This window comes from Fusarium proliferatum (assembly GCF_900067095.1).
Source record: "Fusarium proliferatum ET1 genome assembly, contig: FPRO_scaffold007, whole genome shotgun sequence".
NCBI lineage: Eukaryota > Fungi > Ascomycota > Sordariomycetes > Hypocreales > Nectriaceae > Fusarium > Fusarium proliferatum.
This window is the reverse complement of record NW_022194796.1, coordinates 1,859,342-1,879,881: the sequence shown is the minus strand read 5'-3', so window position 1 is coordinate 1,879,881 and position 20,540 is coordinate 1,859,342. Positions and strand designations below refer to the sequence as shown.

The window sequence follows — 20,540 nt, the reverse complement described above, 5'->3', positions numbered from 1 at the left end:
AAGTTTGCCCGCTTTACACAGATCCAGGAATAACTCTCTTAGACTCTACCTTGCTACTATAAGTTACCTGAGACCTGGATCAGTAGCTGGATATGAAGTACCTCTCTTGATGAAACCCGATAAATTGTCCCGATAAACATCACTCACTATGGGTAGAGACAGAGCAGGCAAAGGGGAACCAGTCAAAATTATCACAGCTACTGCCTATTATATGACCTCGCGACAAGTTAGCAAACACAGTGAATCGTTCATATTTGTGATTTTGGCAGCCAGGGCTATAGGGACTTAGGGTCGACTGGGCGATGTCGAAGCCTTCCATGGCTCTCAACTAAATGCTCACTCATCTTAACTGATCAGGAGAGGAAGACTTTAGGATGGGTTAAAAATACAGTGAAAATGTTCCCTCCCAATCTCCATGCAAGATCGAGAGCGACGCTGTTTGTTCGCTAAGACAGCCAGGTCAGGCTTGACTAAAAATGCAGTGAAGGGCACCGCCATGCACTGCGAAATTCTGACTTCAAGGGGGTGATTCTAGGGGGGAAACGAAACACAGACCCCAAATCGGTGGATCGCTAGCGAATTTTGGTGTAAGACAAACCCATCAAGGGCCGTGTTCCCCCCCACCCCCACCCGCGAGGCCATTGTCACTTTACGGTATCTATGATTGTTAAAATGACTTATTCAAGAATTAGCACGCCAGTGAAACTCGTCTGTTCGGACTCTTTTACGAGTCTGCGCTGCGAAGTTATACTCTTAATAATAATGAGTTGCATTTCTAAAGTGGTGTTAAAAGCCGCTCTAGTTATTATCTTCGCAATGGGAGGCGCTGTAATACAGCTTGCCCTGATCCCAATGGATTTTCAGCGAATCGATACTTTTAATAAAAACGAAGACAATAAATAAAAAACCAAAAAGCGATAGTTAGAAATGAGCACATCTCTCCGTTTGGTAAAAAATAACTGTCGAGCTATTCATACCGGCATCCATGACAACTCTTATAGTAGGCCAGTAACTGCCTGCAAATCGGCACATTTTGTGTGATTGGTAGTCACTAACGGGCCCCCTGAGAGTGTTATAATTGCAGTGAAGGCAATGCCAGGTACGAAGCTCATAAATGCAAGGCACGAAACCGCTAATGTTTTGGCAAAACACTAAAACCTGCAACATTCCAGACAAATCAAATCTCGACACTTCTTGCAGGTCGATGCAGGGTCCGACACAATCGGATCTGGAAAGGCACCATTCCCCACACGGCGATCAGGAACAAAGCCATTGTCGCCACAACCACCACCGCAAATAGTCTAGAGACACCAGAAATGGCATCACCAACAGCCTCGTTCCCCTGTGGCTTCACCCTAGCACGACACCTTGAATCCACAGACCATCAATTCTAAGAGTTTGCATCATGCCTGGAATGTATTCGACTCGTGGCGCGACGTCCCATCTTCTGTCTGGACGGTCTGCCGAAAGGTTAACGGCGCATCGGCATGTTCAAACCGTGAAGTGATCCGAAAGCCCGGAGTGGACGAGCCAAGACTGTTGAATTGAAGTTTGATGGCGATCTGGACTTCGGGATGGCCTTGAGCGAGTGTTGGTGGGGGAGAGGGTATATAGAACGGGCCTTGCCATCACGCAGCGTCCCTAGGGGAACGTTTTTGACATCGTCATTCATTCATTCACTCATTCTTTGCGCTTCACCACTCCTTTCAACATGAAGCTGCTACTCACACTCATTCTATCGGCCCTGGTTGGCCTAACATGCGGTCTCGCATCGACAGATACCATCACCTGGGGAGGCGACAACTCCCGAACAGGCTACCAAACGTACAAACCCCAGTTCCCTTGCCCTTACTCACACTAACTGACTTCTAAGTAACCATAACATGGATCCCGCAATCGTAGGAAGTCCTCAGTTCGACATCGTCTTCAAAACAGCCCTCCCTGGAAAATACGTCGGCGCCGCTGAACAGATCTTCTCGCAACCTCTCGTCTACACTCCTTCAGGCGGGACGGCACAATATGTTTATCTCGCGACGACTCAGAATAATATTTATAAACTCGATGCAAAGACTGGTGTTATTCTTGCATCGCGCAACATCGGCATTCCGTTCCTTACTGCTGATTTGGACGGTTGTGTTGATGTTAACCCTACTGTTGGTGTCACAGCAACTGGTGTTATTGATCCTGATACCGATACGTGGTATATCACATCAAAGACTTATGTTAATCAGAATGCGGGTCAGGTTCCCCAGGGCAGACCGGCTGGAAGGTATAAGATACACGCTATCAATGTAAATGATCTTTCGGAGCGACAGAACTTCCCCGTCGATCTTGAGGGTACAATTGCAAGAAATAATCCGGAGAGGATGTTCACGGGCGGCATCCACCACCAACGACCCGGATTACTCCACACAGGACAATACGTCTACGCCGGCTTCGCATCACATTGTGTGCAGTACAACTTCACAGGCTGGATCATGGGCTGGGACAAGACCACCGGCCAAATCGTCGAGCACTGGGCTTCCGAAGGTCTCGGCGTAAGCAGTAACATTTCCGGCGCAGGAATCTGGCAATCTGGCGGCGGTCTTGCCTCTGACGACGCAGGATCAATGTTCTTCGCTACTGGAAACGGCTACGCTTCTCAGTTATCCACCATTCCCGTCAATGGCTTCACGCCCCCGACTGCGATGGAGCAAGCGGCTGTTCACATGTCCATCAACAGTGATGGTACGCTCTCAATTGTGGATTTCTTCATGCCCTTTGAGAAGCAGGAGCTTGATGGTGCGGATAAGGATCTGGGAACGAGTCCGCTTGAGATTCTGCCGAGTCAATTCTCGTGTGGTGATATTAAGAGAATGGGTATTGTTACGGGCAAGTCTGGAAAGACGTATTGGCTTAATCTGGATGATCTTGGCGGTTATCGCAATGGTCCCAACTCCAAGGATAGAGTCATCCAAACATTTCAGAATGAGAATTCTGTGTATGCGGGCGCTGGTGTTTATCCTCTTGAGGGAGGTTACATCTACATCAACGGTACGCCCACTCAAACCTCCCTCTACTCCTCTTACTAACAATTCTAGTGATCCAATACCCAACGCACGTCTTCAAATTCTCCTGTCTCAACAACACACCCTACTTCACCAAAGTCGCCGACTCACCCACCAACAACGCCTACATCCTCGGCGTAAGCCACGGCACAACAACATCCCTCAACAACCAAGAAGGCACAGGTCTCCTCTGGGTATCCGACGTCCAAAACACAAACTTCAAGATCTACGACGCCGTTCCTCAGAATGGTTACCTCAACGTCATTCGAAACTTCACCATTGTGGGCATTACCAAGTTCAGCAGGCCTGTGTTTGGTGATGGTATGGCGTATATCGGCACGACGGTGGGATACTTTTATGGTCTTGGGTCGACGAATAAGTTTCCACTCAACTGCACGAGTTCAATTGACTTTGGGACCGTGGACTTTCAGGGAAGCGGAGTGCAGCTTGTTAATTGTACGGCGGGCTTTGATCTCAGCGTTACAGGTGTTGCGCTTGCAGATGGTACGAATTATAACATCAGTCAGACACCGAGTCTGCCATTGTCGATGTCTGCGGGGGATACGTTCCAATTCGCGGCACAGTTCACGCCCAAGAGTGTTGGAAGATTGGGCACTACCATCAATATTCAGACCTGGGGCGTTTCGGACGCATCGTACAGCAAGTCTGTCAAGGTCAGGCTTACGGGCGTTGGCAAGAGTTCAAATGCTCTGCTGGATGTCAGTCCCAAAGCTGTGGTGTTCACTGGTCTCGTCACCGGTACACAAGCTGAAGCCCAGAGCGTTCTTATCGGCAACGATGGATCGAGTGATCTGCAGATCTCTTCAGTTTTGTACTCCAATACCTCGTCATCCGGTCCATTCACCACCTGGTCTGGCACTGGTAGTCTCACCGTCGGTAAGTTCACACTGACTGGCATCCCAAGCACAGTCCCCGGAGGAAACGACACTGCCATCTCTGTCAAGCCAGATACTTCCGTTACGGGCAACTACACAGCTTGGGTCAAGTTTGTCACCAACGGAGGCAATGCTACTGTGTCTTTGTCTGCTGCCGCTGGCGATCCTCCAACCGCTCTTCTCGAGTTCCAAACACCAGATGGAAGCGGCTGGGTCAAGTACGATGCCAACAATCCCTTTACCTTCGGAAACGTCACAGAAAACACATCTCGTTCTCTCAAATTCCGCGTCTCAAACACTGCTGCTCCCGGTGGTGTCAAGCTCGGTCTCACAGTCTCCAAACCACCCTTCGGTGTTCCAGGAATCATCAAATCCGCCAACCAAATCGATCTCGCCGAAGGAACACTCATCGCTCCAGGTCAAAGCCAGACAGCAACGTTGACATGCACCGTCCCCAAAAGCCAATGGAACCTCCCATCATACAACGGTACCGCCCAGTGGACTATCAACACCAACGATCCAACATGGTCTTTCGAAAAGCGTGCAGTGCAATTCTTCTGCAATGCTGTCTCTGAACAAGCTGCTCCCCTTCTCCCCAATGGACAAGGACGGTATCAATACGTCGGCTGCTTCAAGGAGAACAATCCCGGCCGCCAGCTCTCCAACCAGCTTTATGCTAATAGCTCCAACACCAATGAGATGTGCATCAATGCCTGTGGTTCAGAAGGTCTCACATTCTGCGGAACGCAATATCGAAGTGAATGCTGGGCAGGCAACAAAATCCCCACGCAAAAGGTCGACGATGCAAACTGTAACTTCGACTGTGCGGGTAGTCTGAACCAGATTTGCGGCGGAAATGGCATTGACGGCAGTGGAGCTTATATCAGTCTCTTCGCTGATACACTTCAGTGGGATGGGTCGTATGCAAGCATTACTACGGGTAGTAGTGCCAGCGCTGCGACGCCTCAAGGACCGTCTGTAAACCCTGGTGTTGGTGGGTATACGAGCATTGGGTGCTATACTGAGGCTACTAATGCTCGAGCACTTCCTAATGGGAGGGGGAATAATCCGCCTACGGTTGCGAACTGTGTGCAGGCTTGTAGTAATGAGAACTTCATTTATGCTGGTGTGGAATATGGTGGAGAGGTGAGTTGCCCAGCTTCCGGCACTGGTCTCCAGAGATGTGCTAACAAGATTAGTGTTATTGCGGTAATAGCTTCAGCGATGGATCGGTACCTGCTCCGATCACTGATTGCGGTATGCTTTGCAATGGTGGGTACTCATACTTGGGTTTGTTCAGGGACATACTGACATGACTAGGTAACTCGAGCGAATACTGTGGTGGCCCTAGCCATCTGAACGTCTATGAACTCAATGCCGTCTACAGTAGTTCATTGCCCACATCAATGGGAGCTTTTTCATCAGCTAGTAGCGTGGGCTCCTCGATCGCTACCTCTTCAAGTGCTGCTCTCTCTGTGTCGAGCTCTGGTTCAGTTGCATCGACCAGCATTGGAGCTACGTCTAGCTCCTCAAGCGCCTCTCTCCCATCTTCCTTGACCTCAACAAGTGGAAGCTCGTCTTCTAGTAGGGTGTCCAGCTCAACCTCGAACGGCGCTTCGACTAGCACAGGCTCAGTCAGCAGCTCGATCTCAGTTCCTGTCTCTAGCAGTATATCCACAAGCTCCACGAGCTCTTTCAGCACTTCTCTGAGCGTGTTTGGCAATTTCGCCGGTGGCCTTAACAGCGCATCCTCTTCCGCCTCCAGCTTTGTAGCGACATCCTCTTATGGGAGCTCAGGCTCAACAAGTATTGCAACGAGTCTCTCGGTCTCTGGAGGCTCGAGCAGCTCGGTTTTCAGCTCTTCCACGAGCGGCGCAGCAACGAGTGCTTCTTCGACTGCCAGCAGCAGTAGCACCAGTTCTTCTTCTAGGTCTACAGCCTCTACTTCGTCGACGACAACTTCTAGTGTAAGCTCAAGTACTTCTTCAACAACATGGACGACCTTCGCCACACTCTCTTCAACAAGCTCGCGTGTCTCCACTACTACGACCGCCAGCACGACTTCGTCAATCTCGAGTTCGGTACTCTCGAGCGTGGTATCGTCAAACACGTTGCCTTCGAGTGTTTTAAGCGCCTCCTTCAGTGCGCTATCCTCAGTGACGACGTCTTCCATCGTTAGCCGCTCCTCATCTCTTACCATATCATCGGGTGCCTCGGCTGTCTCTTCGTTGAGCTCCTTGGTTGTGGGAGGTCCAGCTGGTGTTTCTAGCATATCTAGCGTCAATTCTGCAACCGCTACATCTCGTTCGACTTCCGGTGTACCTTCCTCAACGACGTCTTCGACTACAAGCTCGTCCACGTCATCGACATCGGCCACCTCTAGCACGACATTACGAGCCAGTTCTACGACCACAACTAGCTCCAGTACTTCAACCACCAGCAGCTCCACAACCTCGAGGGCTTCCTCAACTACTACTAGTACTACCAGTACCACCTCAACATCAATCAAGCCAACAGCAACAGGCCCTTCAATCTCCGACACGGTCGGAACGTGGGCTTTCCAAGGCTGCTGGACAGAAGGCTTCCTCATCCGCGCCCTCAACTCCAAGGCCACCGCCAGTGATGACATGACCCTCGAAAGCTGCGCTAGTTTCTGTAGTGGCTTCACCTACTTCGGTACCGAGAACAGTCGAGAGTGTTACTGTGGTAATCAGCTCAATTTCGGAAGTTATCAAGCCCTCAACCAAAAGGACTGCTCTGCTACCTGCGCAGGTGACAAGACAGACTACTGTGGTGGAACTCTTCGCTTACAGCTTTACAAGGCTGGTGCTAAGACTACAACTACACCATCTGTGGACCAGGGTAACAAGAACTTCACAAGCTACTCGTGCGTTTCGGAGCCTTTCCTCGGCCGTTTACTGCCTCAACTTGTCATGAACGATGGTAACTCCATGACGATTGATACGTGTCTTGAAAAATGCTGGATGTACAAATACGCAGGTGTCGAGAACGGTCGCGAATGTTGGTGCGGCAACACCATCAATTGGCAAGGTCTTCTACCAACTTTTGGTCAAGGCAAGAATGTTTCCATGACGGATTGCAACATCGGCTGTCCTGGGAATAATCTCGCATATTGCGGTGGGTTGGCTAGGATGAATCTGTATATTAACAAGTCTTCGGCTTTGGCGTTTTTGAAGAAGCATAAGAGACGGCATGCGAAGGGATTCTGAGGTGGGTAGGCAGTAAGTTTTTGGAGTTGGAGTTCGGTCCATATAGACAAATACCTGCATGTTTACATTCTTTATGAAGTTTCTTCCTTTTGAAATGCGATATGTGTTCCATTAAAGGCTCGCTATACCCCAGCATTGACGAGTGAAGTCTAAGGAAATGCAAACTTGAGTCCCTCATTTTCAACAGCTTCCCTAACACCTTCCATCCTCTCAACCTTTCTAACATGTTCATAATAATGACTGTACTCTTTCTCCAGATCAATCTCCACCTCCTGCGCCCAACGAGCAAAGATGTAGACGTTGAAGTCCACGAAGGTTAAAGCATTTCCGACGATATACTCCCGATTCTTCAGCGCATCATCTATCCTCTTAAAAGATTCATGGATAACCTCCCTTCCCTTGGCACGAATCCTCTTGTGGTCTGCAACATCGTCACTGAATCTCCCAGGACGCAGCCAAGCTCCATATCCAAGGCCGTGCAGTGTGCCCGATAGAAAGACAAGCCACTCCAAAACCTTGGCTTGTTGAATAGTACCAACGCCAAACAAGTTCTCCTCAGGGACAAGTGAGGACATATAGCTCAGAATGGCCGGCATCTCGGTGATGACTTCGTTGTCAACAGCCAAGGCCGGTACATATCCTCTCGGATGAACAGATCGATATTGAGCGTTACTGAAGCTTCCGTCAACTGCCTCAACTCCATTGGGTCCGAACTTGAGTCGAACTGCAGTAAAGGGGATCTTGTAGTGACGAAGAATTGCGTGAGGAATGAGAGAGCAGGATCCATTGGCTCGATAGAGTGTCAACTTGGGCATATTGATAGATTCGGTGGTAGACCCCATATTTCCTTCTTGATCACACGGGCCAGAGCATGCTTCAATTGTGTTGCGTGTATTGTCGTATTGCAGAGTCTTATATATCATGGCGGCTGACGTTGCGCTACTTGGCAATCTGTCCTTTCAACGTCATAGCAACGCCCTTCGGGTCAATACCAGGACGAGCTGACAAATGCCAGTGTCTGTAGGATCATTTCCCATGTACATCAATGTCCCTTCTCTACTGACTTCTTTTCTTTCTTTTGCCCATTTCGAAATCTGGTGCATTGCATATCTCACATCGGCATGTTAATCACAGCCATACACAAGCTCACTTTTGGCCAGCAGCAAAAAGCAAAGTGAGTTCCAAATCAAGATGAATCCATTAAGTTCACTGCCGAAATACAAGGGTATCAATAATCTCTAGCGTCCAGCGCTTAGAGAATTCAAAATCGGCGCAACTTCATCACTCATCTCCCATCTCCGTTTCCCCAACGGCAAAAGCGCGTTAAACCTCGCCATCCATCCCTCCGAAACACATCTGCACAGCGGAATGTTATTCATACCCGCAGTACCCTCTGCCTGAATCCACGTCTCCAGCCTCGCTGTATTCTGTAAATCCAGTGGATCATCACCGATGTTTATGTGGTTTATTGTCGGAACGCAAGAACATGCTGCTTCGGAGAATACTAGCCACGCCCATACTACCAACGCACTCATTGAAATGGTGAGATAGGATGTTGGGTCGATGGACTGGGTTTGGGGCTCGTTTGCTTGGAGATCAGATTCGCATTGACGAAGAACTGCGAGGGCGTGCAGTAAGGCTCTTCGACTCTCAGGAGTTTTAGCCCACATGTTTAGCTGGGTATGAAGCTTTTGTAGTCTTGGACGAACTCCAGCTTCATGGTCCGGAGATACAATTGAGGCCATGGCCACTGAGTTGATCATCCTAGGATCAGCATAGAGCTGAAGTCCTTGAAGATGATACGTCATCAAGCATTCCGAGATCAGGCATTTGATATTCGACATCGCCAAGGCTTTAGCTCTCACCGGATCTTCATCATAATCACCGATGTAAGCAGTAAAAGGAAACTCTCCAACCTCAACAGCATGAAAACATTGATGCTTCAATCTCTCAATGTCAGCTTTCCACGCCTCAAGCTGCCATGCCAGAGACGAAGTGGAATTCTGCGTTGATCGGCCAGCTTCTGTGCTCCGACGTACAATTTGAGTCTGATTCCAAATTGCAGGTAATAAGCCACACAGAGCGAGGTGGATATCTTCAAAGAGGAGAAGAGGTTTTGCTGGGGTGTTGGGATTGGCGATGACCTCTGAGAGTTTGAAATTTGAGCGGTCTGTTGGTTCGAGGGTGATGCGTTTGAAAAAGATGTTGAGGCCATAGGCGTTCCAGAGAGAGTAGGTTGCTGGCATTGTGAGATCGATTTCTTCTCGGAAGAGGGTTGGGGCTTGAAAGCGGGCTATTGAGAGGTATGTGTCGATTTTGAAGAGAGAAACGATGAGTCTAAATATGTCAGTATTGTATCAATGGAGCGGGGACAATGAACTTACCGCTTCCAACGATCTCGAATAGTCATGAGCCATGGGACAAATGTCCCGGGGTAGTGAACGCGTTGCTGCTCAGCTGCGTTGTCGCTGTTGAAGAACTCTGCTTCTCGAAGAGCTACAACGAATGTGCCTCGTAATAATGATGCTTTCGAGACTAATTTCTCATTCTAGAATTGAGGTCAGCGGGTACACTGTATTAGTACGAAGGTCACTTACACCGTGATAAAAAGCAAAGATAATGTTCATGAGGATGGCTTGATATGTTTCAAAAGGCCATGGTTCATCATATTCATGTCGAAATCTGGGGTTCGCCTAAAGCCCTTGTTAATCTAGGAACATCTGTCAGGCTAAATGACTTACGATCCAATCAGAGAACGCGCCCATCAACGAGTCGTGCAGTTGTAGAACTACATCCTCAAACTCATCCGGACTTCTCAGCCAGCAGCTGATCATGGCTATTGATACAGATACTAGCAGTGATGTATCCATAGTGACATAAGAAGGTCCATGGAGAATAGGCCATGTATCATGAAACCTCCCAAAGTATTCTTTTGAATTTCCCTCGATCCAATTTTTGTCAAGTGCAGGTACCGGAGTATCCTCACCAATCGGAATCTCTCCAGATCGAACATGATTAGCGATTCGCTTGAAGCCCGCTTTGATTTCGTCATTTGGTGAGATTTGCGGTGTTCCTGGTGTGAGATTCTGTATCAGGGACGGCGAAGTAAAACCATTGGCCACCGCTCTAGGATCTGCAGTGTCCTCGCTTGGACTCTTACTCCCGCTGCTACTCTTGGACGCATGTTTATAAGTGCAGTTAATTCCCCTCTTGACGCAGAGAGTGCACTTTGTACCACCGTCACACTTTGTCTTGTTCGCATGGCACGCATCGCAAGCTCTTCCTCTTCTTGGATCTGGAGCTGTAGGCATATCATGCCGTGTCAGGTGGCGCCGCAACAAGTCACTATGAAAAGAAATCAACACTCTAACTGGGAAAGAATACGAGACATGTACTAACTTGCGTGTGAAGGATCGTTGACAAATCGGGCAAACGAAATTGCGCTCTCCATGGGTCGCTTGATGGCGCCTCAGATGTTCCTTTCTGATAAAGCTCTTCCCACAGTGGCATGTATGTCGACTGGGCGTTGGTTCAGCACTGTCAGCGGAGGATCTGATACATCATTTCACCAGTGTTAGTCATGATACATACAATCCACTCGGTGATCCCACCTGTGGCTGGCCGTTACATACCTTCTATCACGATCACTGTGGGATATCTCCATGGTGGTGGATTATGACTGCCTTTGATTTGATATGAGGGTATCGAACCGAGTGGGATTGGATTGCGAGCCAAAAACTCGGTGTATTATTTATCGAATAGTTTGGCTGGGAAAAAACCGAAGCCGATGCGCTGTTACGTATGCCTTGCATTGGGGGCCATCCCTTGAAGGTCGACTTGGTAATCGTGAGTGGGATTGCCGATGTTGAAGTGGGATATCTCAGCTCGGCATCCGCGGATGGGACAGAAAATTGGGGTAAACCGATAAGATTCGACCAGTCAGAACCTCATATGCACAATTAAGGTTTTAATGGAACCCGCGGATAGATCCATTATCCCACTCGGTTCATCTCATCCCACTCAAATCTGTCCACGGAGTATCCCACCTCCAATTATCCCATCCCATCCCATCCAACTGAAAGCCACAACAGAGCACAGACAGCACAGCCATCTGTGGCGGTCAGAATCAGAAAGAAAAGCTCTGTAAGTTGGGGGCCAAAGATTAAAGTGCCGGGAGACATATTCCGGGGCAATCTATTGCTCATGTAATGAAGTGGGATGCACCTCTTTTTGGCTTGACAGGCAGCCTTATGATCGCCAATCTTCCGAACCTTCTACCTTAACTAAGCGGAGCTTCGATGGCGTCTGCAGCACGACTAATGGTATGATTAAGCATTGTAACTGTGTAAATGACGCCAAATATGTCGATAATTGTTGATTTCAAGAACATATATAGATAGGGCCATCTCTCTTCAATTACCATCCATTCCACTCATCAATCAATCAATCATTCTCTCAAACAATTACTACTTTGACTGCCTTAACAACCCCAATCAACCAATCACATATTACACTCACATAAAATGTCTGCCTACAAAAACGTCGCTGTCGCTGGTGCCGCTGGTGACCTCGGCTCCGCAGTCTTCAAGGCCCTCATCGACTCCAACAAATTCAACCTCACAGTCCTGACTCGCGCCGGATCAACCTCCAAATTCCCCTCCGATATCAAAGTCATCGAAGTCGACTACGAATCTCTCGACTCTCTCACATCCGCTCTCCAAGGCCAAGATGCCGTCGTCTCAGCCCTCGGCAGTCTCGCCATCCCCAGCCAATCACTACTCATCGACGCCGCAGTAGCCACTGGTGTCAAGCGCTTCCTCCCTTCAGAGTTTGGCTCAAACCTTGCCATCCCTAGCGTTCGAAAGCTTCCTGTTTTCAAGACAAAGGTTGATATCGAGGACAAGCTTACTGCTCTTGCAAGCGAGGGCAAGATTAGCTATACTTTTGTTTACAACTCTGCTTTCCTTGACTGGGGCTTGGGCCACGGCTTGTTCCTTGACTTCAAGAAGGCCGAGGCTACGCTCTGGGATGGTGGCAACACTGAGTTCAGCACAACCACTCTCGCCAGTGTTGGCCAAGCTGTCGTTGGCGTTCTGACACATCCTGCCGAGACAAAGGATCGCGTTGTTTATATTCAGGATACTGTCATCTCTCAGAAGAAGCTCCTCGAAATCGCCAAAGAGCTCAACCCCAGCAAGCAGTGGACGGTCAAGGAGGCCAAGATCGACGATGCTACTGCTGCTTCTGATGCCAATATCGCAAAGGGCATCTTTGACTGGCCTACCCTTGCCGCCTACCTATACAGGGCTATCTTTGACCCCACTAGTGTTCCCAAGTTCCCCAAGCTTGATAATGAGCTTCTTGGTATCAAGGGTGTTACCGATGAGGAGATCAAGGAACTTGTCAAGCCTTTTGTTCAGTAGAGATACATAAAATATTAATAGATAGTTACAAATCCAATCATTTAATATTAATTTTCTTGTTCGACCGTCATGATCACATTTCTGTAGTATCAAACTGATACTTGAGAGTCTGATACATAATCTAGCTAGATCTACATTGGAAACCTGTTCTTAAAAGTATTTATATCCACAATCAGATCTACAAATAAACATATGTAGATTCTAATGGCTCTTGAGCATTCAGGACATAGGCTTCTACAACATATGATATAATGGGTCGCAAGAAATCATCTCGGGTCTTGTTTGTTGGATGAAGGCTCTATCACTATGTGAGTGCAGAGAGCATTCTAGCAAGTGGCGTTCTCAGAAATTGGCCGCTTTTAGATTTCAATCAATACTAAATTTTCAAAGTAACATAGCTATTACAAAATAATTCATGTATCTTCAATTCAGTCCTCTAGCAATAGGATAGTATATTCAAACAAGTGAGAGCTAAAAATAAGTGTAGTTATTCTTCTAGAGTGCAGATATATTCAGGAGTTTCAATACTCATTTGAGTTTCTCAAAAATTATCTCATCTTCGTTTATTATCCTCTGTTCTTTAAATCTACTTAGTCATATGGATTTCATATCAACTCTGATCAAATTCCCAGCTAGAGTTCCCGTTATATAGGTATTTTAGACTACCTTTGAATGCCCTCCTATGAAACTGCAATTTGAAACTGTTTTTTACATAGGTTAACCCATTCCTCTTGGTTTTAAATTCATTACGAAAGTCTTCTCTCAGATTAGGACTTTCGCTGTCTCAATCGTGATGCATCACGATGACATCCTCAGCCTCTCAAAAGTCGAAATCCAAACGCAACGGGCGATAGAGCAAGAGAATGACTTGAAAATCAATTTGTTTTCCACCAGGTCCTTTATCATCCATTAACTGTTATCTGCCGCAATCGCGGGGTATCCAAAATCAGAAGTTGCGAGATAGGCGAATCTTGGATTGCGTGATTCTGATAGGGGTTGCACCATCGACAATTCGGTTACCTGGAACCTTTTTATAACCGAGAGTAACCCACGAGTCGATCTGTATGGATATTCCCCGCAGACATTGAGTGCCAAACACGGATTCTTGCCGGTATCTCGGCAATGTTGAGTTTCAATCGTCAATGCGTTGTTTGGTGATCGCTGGAAGACGGTGTCTGGAACACCAGGAAAGAGACCAAATGGCTACCACTTTGAGAATCTATACCGCTATACTGTAGCTATTCAAATTGATAATAAGTAAAATAACTTTCTGATGAATTTGCCTGGTACTTGGCCATCTTACATAGACTCCCGCCTGTCAGACACAGAACCGGGCTACACCCGATCAAGCTCAGAATAATCCAATCAGCAATCTTTTAATACATCCAATCATCATCTATAATTCCCTTTAATCATCAAGTCTCTCATATCATTCACTGTCGCAGTAATTCCGCACGTTACATCCCTGGAGTTGAGTGATTGATAGTCCAAATAACACCATCGCCCCGTGTGGGGATCACCCCGACACCGGTCTCTCCCACGATGTCTCTTTGAGAAAAAGCTCGTCACGTCATTGGAAGAATTGCGGGCATGGTATAACATACCCAAGCGTGATTCGACGAAACCTACATGACGCCATGCGCTATGCTCTTCGGGAGTCTGTTAGGTTACTTGCATCCGTTGAAAAGGATCGGGTTGCCTGTTTTGTCGAATGGACGGTAGATTATTGAAAAGGCTCGTTTACCCCTCGTAAAGTTTGGGTTTATAATTATCTTTGTGAAGAGAAGTGCTGGTATTCGATTCAAGGCGTGTTGTGTTTGTTGACTTGGACCACCTAATCAGTCTGATATTGCGTATAGATATACGGCACAGATATCAACACCATGAGCGCATACCTGTCCCTTTCGGCCGAACCGGCTTTCGGAGCACGGATACCACTATCATTCGTAACGGATTCGTCGCAGGAACATCCCGTGTCTCAGACAACATCAGACTCTCAGCCTCGATATACACCACCTACCGATTTAGCAGCACAAGACCAAGCAAGCGATTCTGGAGAGCAACATCCCATACCATCTTCTCAGACAGTTTTGTTGTTACATGGCTTACGGCAACCATACCAAATTACCGACGGGCACCCAGTCCCTAGCACAAAACACGACCATGAGCTGCTAGTCCGCACTGATACTATTGGACTGAATCCCATCGACTGGAAGTCACCGTAAGTAGATCGACGTATATGATATAATTATAGCTACTGACACAGTCCATAGTGACTACGGTTTTGCCATCCCTGAGTTACCATACATCTCCGGCCGCGAAGCATCAGGCACCGTCGTCCTCGCCCCTCAAACCCCCTCAAGAATCAAATCCGGCGACAAAGTAATCGTCATATCAACCGACTACCGCGATCTCCGCAAAGCAACATACCAACAGTACGTAGTCGCATCAGACTTCAACGTCGTGAGAATTCCAAAGGAAATCACAATCAAGCAAGGCGCTACACTCGGAGTCGCATACGTAGCTGCAGCTCTGTCGCTTGGTATTTGTCTCGGCGTTGATTTTACACCTGTTAAGGATGGTCCTAATATTCTCAACCTTGTGAGAGAAGTGCCTGAGGAAGCGCTCCCTGAAGATATTAGGGGAGAGTGCTTGAATAGCATTTTGCCGAATGAGGGTGCTAAAGCTGGAGATTGGATCGCTATCTGGGGCGGCTCTTCAACCTCGGCTGTTCTAGCTGTTCAACTAGCTCGCCTCGTTGGACTGAAGGTTGCTCTGGTTGTTGATAACGCAAAGCATGGCGTTCGAATTTCCGAGAATCCTGTTCTTCGGCCGGACTTGCTGGTTGATAGCCATGATCCCGAGCGAGCTGTTGCTGTTCTTCGTGCCAACACAAAAGGAAAACTTCGCTTCGGTATCGACACAAGAGGTAAAGATACAGCTGAAGTTTTACTCCGCGCTCTCGGCCCTGAAGAACTTCATCGAAGTGCAGCGAATGTCACTTCACCGCCTAGCACTCCTCCCGCTGAGCCCATAGTGCCCGCTCATCTAGTCGGTATGAGTGGTCTCCCCAAAACGGGCCAGTCAGCGGGTGTTATCTTCCATACTATCCCTTTCAAGCTGTATCACGAGGTACCGGAGGTTGGCGAAGTGCTATCGAGATGGCTGGAGAGATTGCTGTCAAGTCGTGCGCTTGTACCACCCAGAATTATCGATGTCGAGGATGGTCTGCATAACGTGAACAGGGGGCTGGATAGGATGAGGAAAGGGGAGATTAGTGGAGGAAAGCTGGTGGTTGACTTGAAGACGAACCAATAGAGAGATTCCAAAGGTAGACCAAAAATGAAGAAAAGAAGAGTTCCAGTATTATTATCTACAGCCAAACTGTAGTTACTTGCCTGAAACTTGGCGTAATGCTGACTCTGCTATTGGCTGCGTATTCCGTATACTACTCCACGGCAGGACATGGATTTGGCTCCCAAGCATCAAAAGGGTGCCCCGTCTGCCCGTGTACCAACAATCTGGTTATTAGTCTAGAATATTCTCTTCGACGTCCTTTTAGATTTCTGTACCTCCCACTGTCACTTTTCGTCGCTCGTTACTCAAGGCCGAGCTGAATCTATCTCCTTTTTAAAAACGTCTCTTGACAGTCCCAATATGTCCTCAAACAAATCATCACAATCTCTTCGAACAGAAGTTTCCAAACTAGCCAGACTATCCAATATCCAAGGTGGTCTACCACCTCTTATGAGAGGCCTACCAGTTCTGGCGATCATGGCTGGAGAGGCTATCGCAAAGACAACAAACACCACGAACATGATTGAAGAGCGAATGCTTGGAGCGGACGAAGTATTCATACTGCAAAGTCCTCAGGAATCGACAACAAGTCCAGCTAAGAATGATTTTGGTCGACCAGGCGTAAAATTGATGTGCCAGACATGCGGGCAGAAGAGGGGCAAGATCCAGAGGGTAGGAGTGTTTGATATTTCACGGGCCCATAGCTCTTTGAAAGAATATCATCAAATGTCTGGGAATGGGAACTCAAATAGTGATATATGAGAGGGGTATGGAAGCCATCCGGAGTTGAAATCTTCAGCTATTCTATTGTACAAAATCTAGTTATTCCCCTCTATCACCTCGATCCCAATTCAATCTCATCTCCTTCTCAACCAACACCCTAGATCTTTAAGTAGAACCTTATTCTACCAATTTCCGCAACGCTGGTTCAAAGTGCTTATACATAGTGTAATGAGTCTCATCCTCAAACTCATGCAATTTGCTGCCTCGTATGCGCTCCGCCATATACCGAATCATCTGAATAGGTGCATTCACGTCCTTCTTCCCATGCCATATCTGAATATCATCATACTGAACCTTCTCAAGATCAAACCCCCAATCCTGCGACGTGAGGAGATTCATCTCGTGCACAGCAGCGTCAGCTCCCTGGCGAAATGGCTCATCAAGAACCATATCTACCAACTCTTCTAAGCTCATGGACTTTGGTTTGGACTCCTCGCTCTCAGCTTCTTCTTTCTTGCGTTCAGCTTCGAGCCAATTGTTGAGTCTTCTGGAAACAGGGCCGGATAGGACAGCCCATCTGATAGATAGGTACAGCATGTACAACGCTCCCCTGAGAGTCGATGGAGAATGCTCCGCCCAGACTTTGAAGACTCGGCGGTAATATTCAACGTGCTTCGTACCAGCCGCCCAATGCGGTGCAGTTGCAAAGAGTCCCACGCTGGTCACCGTACGCTTTGGCAACGCGTAAGCACAAGCTAAAGCGAACGGACCGCCGCCCGAGAGACCGAAAACAGAAAATTGAGGAATTTCATATGCTTGGGCAAACTCCATCACATCAGTTGGCCAATCCAAGATCTGATACCCAGGTTTAAATGTCGACAGGCCAAAGCCGGGTCTGTCGAGAGCTATGAGACGAACACCACAGCGTTGAGCAATCCCATCAATAGGCTGAGCTTCAAGTCTGCAGGAAGGATATCCATGGAAGTAAAACACAGGCTTTCCATCTTGTTTTCCGAATTCTGCAAAGCCTAGTGTTCGGCCATCCGAGAGGCGAAAGGTTTGGTGGGTTCGGGAAGATGTAGAGAGTAAACGTTGGGTTGAGGACGTCGAGCGGTTCCGAACCGCCTGAACCGACATTTTGAGCATTTAATTGATGAAATAACGAGGGAGCGAGTCGGGAAATGTTTGTTTGTGAGATCTCAGGTTTATGTTATATAGCGGGTCAAGGCTTACACGCGGGATACGCGATACGAGAATACGGAATACGAGGCCAATCAGCTGCCACCATCATTCAACTGGGGCAGCACCAAGAACTCACCATCAGGCTTCAGCATTTTAAGGATGTGTAGCTTCTAATTACAGCTAACATCAAATTTCAGGGCATAAATGGGATTATGCCAATTAAACGGTCTTAAAGTAAGGCGACCAAAACACGCCTTCAGCATCCCAAGTCTTCTTCACATCCCTCAAAACCTCCAACCTCTCCTCATCATACATATCACTCAAGTCCTTTCCAGGCCTCAAATTATTCGGGAAACTTCTCGGCACTCTCCCCTCATCAATCTTCCTGAATCCCGCAACAACATCATCTAGAATTGGCCCAAACGCCTCTCGTGTCTTATCCTCCTTGGCCACCATCACCATAAACGCATTGATGTTTCTATCCCTGCCCTCCACGAACTTCTCATCTTTTATCGCTGAAGTTTTGTCGGTGTTGTAAGCTGAGATGATGAGGCTTGATTGTTGAGCATCTGGATAATCCTCCGTTGCGATGCGCCATTTGTTGAAGCCAGCTTTTATGGCTTCGGCTGTGGTTTTGTGAAGACGGCAGGATGCTATCGTTTTGTGGTCGTGATGAGAGTTGTAGATGTTCATCTTGGCATTGATATTCTCAAATGGTAACAGCTCTGTGTTTGCCACGACAGTCTTGCTGACGATGTCATCCTGGAAAAGCAAGGCCGTTGCTTTCTCAGCCTGCTCGGCAGGACCAAAATACTGATATCCCAGAATTATGATGGGAGATCCAGCCGCTGGAGTACCGGGAGGACTTCGTGCAAAGGCCAAGCTCGTGTATCCGTCTGCTGGAGGGTGGCTCAAACTCAGAAAAGTCTTGATAGCGACGTCTAGTGCTGGAGCAGGAAAGATGAGTGACCGCGTCCAGATCTTGTTGTCATCCATGTTGAGACTGGAAAGTGAAAAGGCAGAGACAGTCAGCTCCGTGACGATGCCGAGTCCATGACCCGCGCCGCAAAGAACGTTAAAGAGAGCTTGTTCCTTGTCCTTTGAAGAAGAATCGACTTCAACAACATCACCTGAAGCAGCAACAAGCCGGAACGAAACCATGTTGTCTACCATCCATCCATGAACGCCAATTTGAGCACTGTTTCCACCCCCAAGCATACATCCCACAAAGCCAACAGCATCAGAGTTGGGAATGGGGGTGTAGTAGCCCTCGTCTGCCAAAGCCTTCAGTACCTCTCCGACGATGACACCCCCACCAATCTTCACAGTTCCTTCATCCTTGTTCAGTTCAATCTTCTTGAAGAGCTTCATGTCAAGGTACAGAGATGCTGAGTCCACACTGACGAATGTTCCATGGCCTCCACCAGCAGCAACGATTGTGAGCTTGTTCTCCTTCGCGATGCTAATGGCATCTTTCACATCTTGCTCAGTCTTTGGGGTGACTATCAGAGCAGGATGTTCGATGTGTGTGTCGGACCAGCGAGGGAGTTGCGGTGTATCATTGTCAGGGACGACATGTTCGCATTGAAGCATTTCAATACCCTTTATTTGAGCAGGCATATTAACAAAGACAATTGGAGACAAGAAGATGGATCATTATTTACTTATTTGCCGGACTAGGTCCCATTCTTATACCCTGTCCTTCAAGGCGATGGATCTAGTGCTTACCTTTCTCTGAATATCTGACATACTCACTTCCGAGATACCCGACTTCTAAGCCGTAGTAATATCACGATATCACATCAGCAGTATTATCCCAAGCGCTAATTAACTCACATATCCATTCCCCAAGGTCAGGTCAAGTCGCGCCAGCACGATTAATCGTCCATCCTAACCCACGAATCCGCAAGGCCCTTACACTTAACACACCACAAACTCCTCACCTTGAGCATATCCACTGATCCCCCCTGATCATCCCTAACCCTATATGGCACATCTATCACGATCTCACACTGCAAGCAAATAACCTGATACACATTCTTCCCCTCTGCATTACAGAGGACACACCACCCTGGGCCGAGGTGATGAGTAATTTCGTTACACTTTTTGTTTCCGCAGTGTGAGAGAAACGTATCTCTTTCTATTTCACGCTTTGAGGCGGCTTGTTCAATGTATATTTCTTTGAGGCAGCGGAGACACATTGTCTTGGAGCCAGTGAATGAGGCGTGGCAGCGGGGACAGGTCCGTGATGGGGGGTTGAATGCTGGTACGAGATAACCACGGAGGTAGGATTGGCGGATAAAGGATGCGTTCTCGTCAGTCATTGTGACGGGTGATTGGGGAGTGTTACCTCGTTGACTCATTTTGAACTGAGTGAGTGGTGATTTTATCTTGAAACCGTTATGTTGAAGCGTTGAATGTTGGAACTGTCGTTACACGTCGATAGCTTCAGACATAAAGAACCAGTTAATCTTATAGGAAACAAGGTATTGATCGTCGATTTTCCTGTTCTTGAGTGTGTAAGTGAACCAAGGTCTTGTTCAGTTGAGACGCGACATGCTTTGTTCTTCAAGCATACTCCGTTTACTCAACACAAAGCACTTTCGTTCTATGCTGGCGAGCAAGGTAATCAGAACAGACCACATAAATCACTGGAGCAAATTTTCAGCCATCGTTCATAACAATCGTATTCAGTTCCCAAAAGGCGTCTCATGTATTTTTCGTATTATCCAACATCTCCGT

General features: G+C 47.7%; 10 protein-coding genes across 10 annotated transcripts; 5 read left to right on the top strand and 5 right to left on the bottom strand.

Annotated features, from left to right (window-relative positions):
• Positions 1 to 1,711: 1,711 nt before the first annotated feature.
• On the top strand, positions 1,712 to 5,195 carry FPRO_07550 (uncharacterized protein; the record flags this gene model as incomplete). The annotated part of the gene is made up of 4 exons (XM_031234381.1): positions 1,712 to 1,824; positions 1,874 to 3,033; positions 3,081 to 5,089; positions 5,160 to 5,195. The coding sequence occupies 4 exons, from the start codon at positions 1,712 to 1,714 to the stop codon at positions 5,193 to 5,195; spliced, it is 3,318 nt and encodes a 1,105-aa protein (XP_031084124.1).
• Positions 5,196 to 5,324: 129 nt separating this feature from the next.
• On the bottom strand, positions 5,325 to 6,533 carry FPRO_07551 (uncharacterized protein; the record flags this gene model as incomplete). Its single annotated transcript, XM_031234380.1, has 2 exons — positions 5,325 to 5,702; positions 5,760 to 6,533. 2 exons carry the CDS (start codon positions 6,531 to 6,533, stop codon positions 5,325 to 5,327), a joined length of 1,152 nt encoding a protein of 383 aa, XP_031084123.1.
• Positions 6,534 to 6,570: 37 nt separating this feature from the next.
• On the top strand, positions 6,571 to 7,173 carry FPRO_07552 (uncharacterized protein; the record flags this gene model as incomplete). The annotated part of the gene is made up of 1 exon (XM_031234379.1): positions 6,571 to 7,173. The coding sequence occupies one exon, from the start codon at positions 6,571 to 6,573 to the stop codon at positions 7,171 to 7,173; it is 603 nt and encodes a 200-aa protein (XP_031084122.1).
• A 149-nt stretch (positions 7,174 to 7,322) lies between these two features.
• On the bottom strand, positions 7,323 to 8,015 carry FPRO_07553 (uncharacterized protein; the record flags this gene model as incomplete). Its single annotated transcript, XM_031234378.1, has 1 exon — positions 7,323 to 8,015. The coding sequence occupies one exon, from the start codon at positions 8,013 to 8,015 to the stop codon at positions 7,323 to 7,325; it is 693 nt and encodes a 230-aa protein (XP_031084121.1).
• Positions 8,016 to 8,411: 396 nt separating this feature from the next.
• On the bottom strand, positions 8,412 to 10,484 carry FPRO_07554 (uncharacterized protein; the record flags this gene model as incomplete). The annotated part of the gene is made up of 4 exons (XM_031234377.1): positions 8,412 to 9,510; positions 9,558 to 9,721; positions 9,771 to 9,866; positions 9,915 to 10,484. The coding sequence occupies 4 exons, from the start codon at positions 10,482 to 10,484 to the stop codon at positions 8,412 to 8,414; spliced, it is 1,929 nt and encodes a 642-aa protein (XP_031084120.1).
• A 1,212-nt stretch (positions 10,485 to 11,696) lies between these two features.
• Positions 11,697 to 12,596, top strand: FPRO_07555 (related to 2`-hydroxyisoflavone reductase; the record flags this gene model as incomplete). Its single annotated transcript, XM_031234376.1, has 1 exon — positions 11,697 to 12,596. The coding sequence occupies one exon, from the start codon at positions 11,697 to 11,699 to the stop codon at positions 12,594 to 12,596; it is 900 nt and encodes a 299-aa protein (XP_031084119.1).
• A 1,883-nt stretch (positions 12,597 to 14,479) lies between these two features.
• FPRO_07556 (uncharacterized protein) lies at positions 14,480 to 15,914 on the top strand (the record flags this gene model as incomplete). The annotated part of the gene is made up of 2 exons (XM_031234375.1): positions 14,480 to 14,817; positions 14,870 to 15,914. The coding sequence occupies 2 exons, from the start codon at positions 14,480 to 14,482 to the stop codon at positions 15,912 to 15,914; spliced, it is 1,383 nt and encodes a 460-aa protein (XP_031084118.1).
• Positions 15,915 to 16,253: 339 nt separating this feature from the next.
• FPRO_07557 (uncharacterized protein) lies at positions 16,254 to 16,655 on the top strand (the record flags this gene model as incomplete). Its single annotated transcript, XM_031234374.1, has 1 exon — positions 16,254 to 16,655. The coding sequence occupies one exon, from the start codon at positions 16,254 to 16,256 to the stop codon at positions 16,653 to 16,655; it is 402 nt and encodes a 133-aa protein (XP_031084117.1).
• Positions 16,656 to 16,793: 138 nt separating this feature from the next.
• Positions 16,794 to 17,753, bottom strand: FPRO_07558 (uncharacterized protein; the record flags this gene model as incomplete). Its single annotated transcript, XM_031234373.1, has 1 exon — positions 16,794 to 17,753. One exon carries the CDS (start codon positions 17,751 to 17,753, stop codon positions 16,794 to 16,796), a length of 960 nt encoding a protein of 319 aa, XP_031084116.1.
• A 264-nt stretch (positions 17,754 to 18,017) lies between these two features.
• On the bottom strand, positions 18,018 to 19,418 carry FPRO_07559 (uncharacterized protein; the record flags this gene model as incomplete). The annotated part of the gene is made up of 1 exon (XM_031234370.1): positions 18,018 to 19,418. The coding sequence occupies one exon, from the start codon at positions 19,416 to 19,418 to the stop codon at positions 18,018 to 18,020; it is 1,401 nt and encodes a 466-aa protein (XP_031084115.1).
• Positions 19,419 to 20,540: the final 1,122 nt, after the last annotated feature.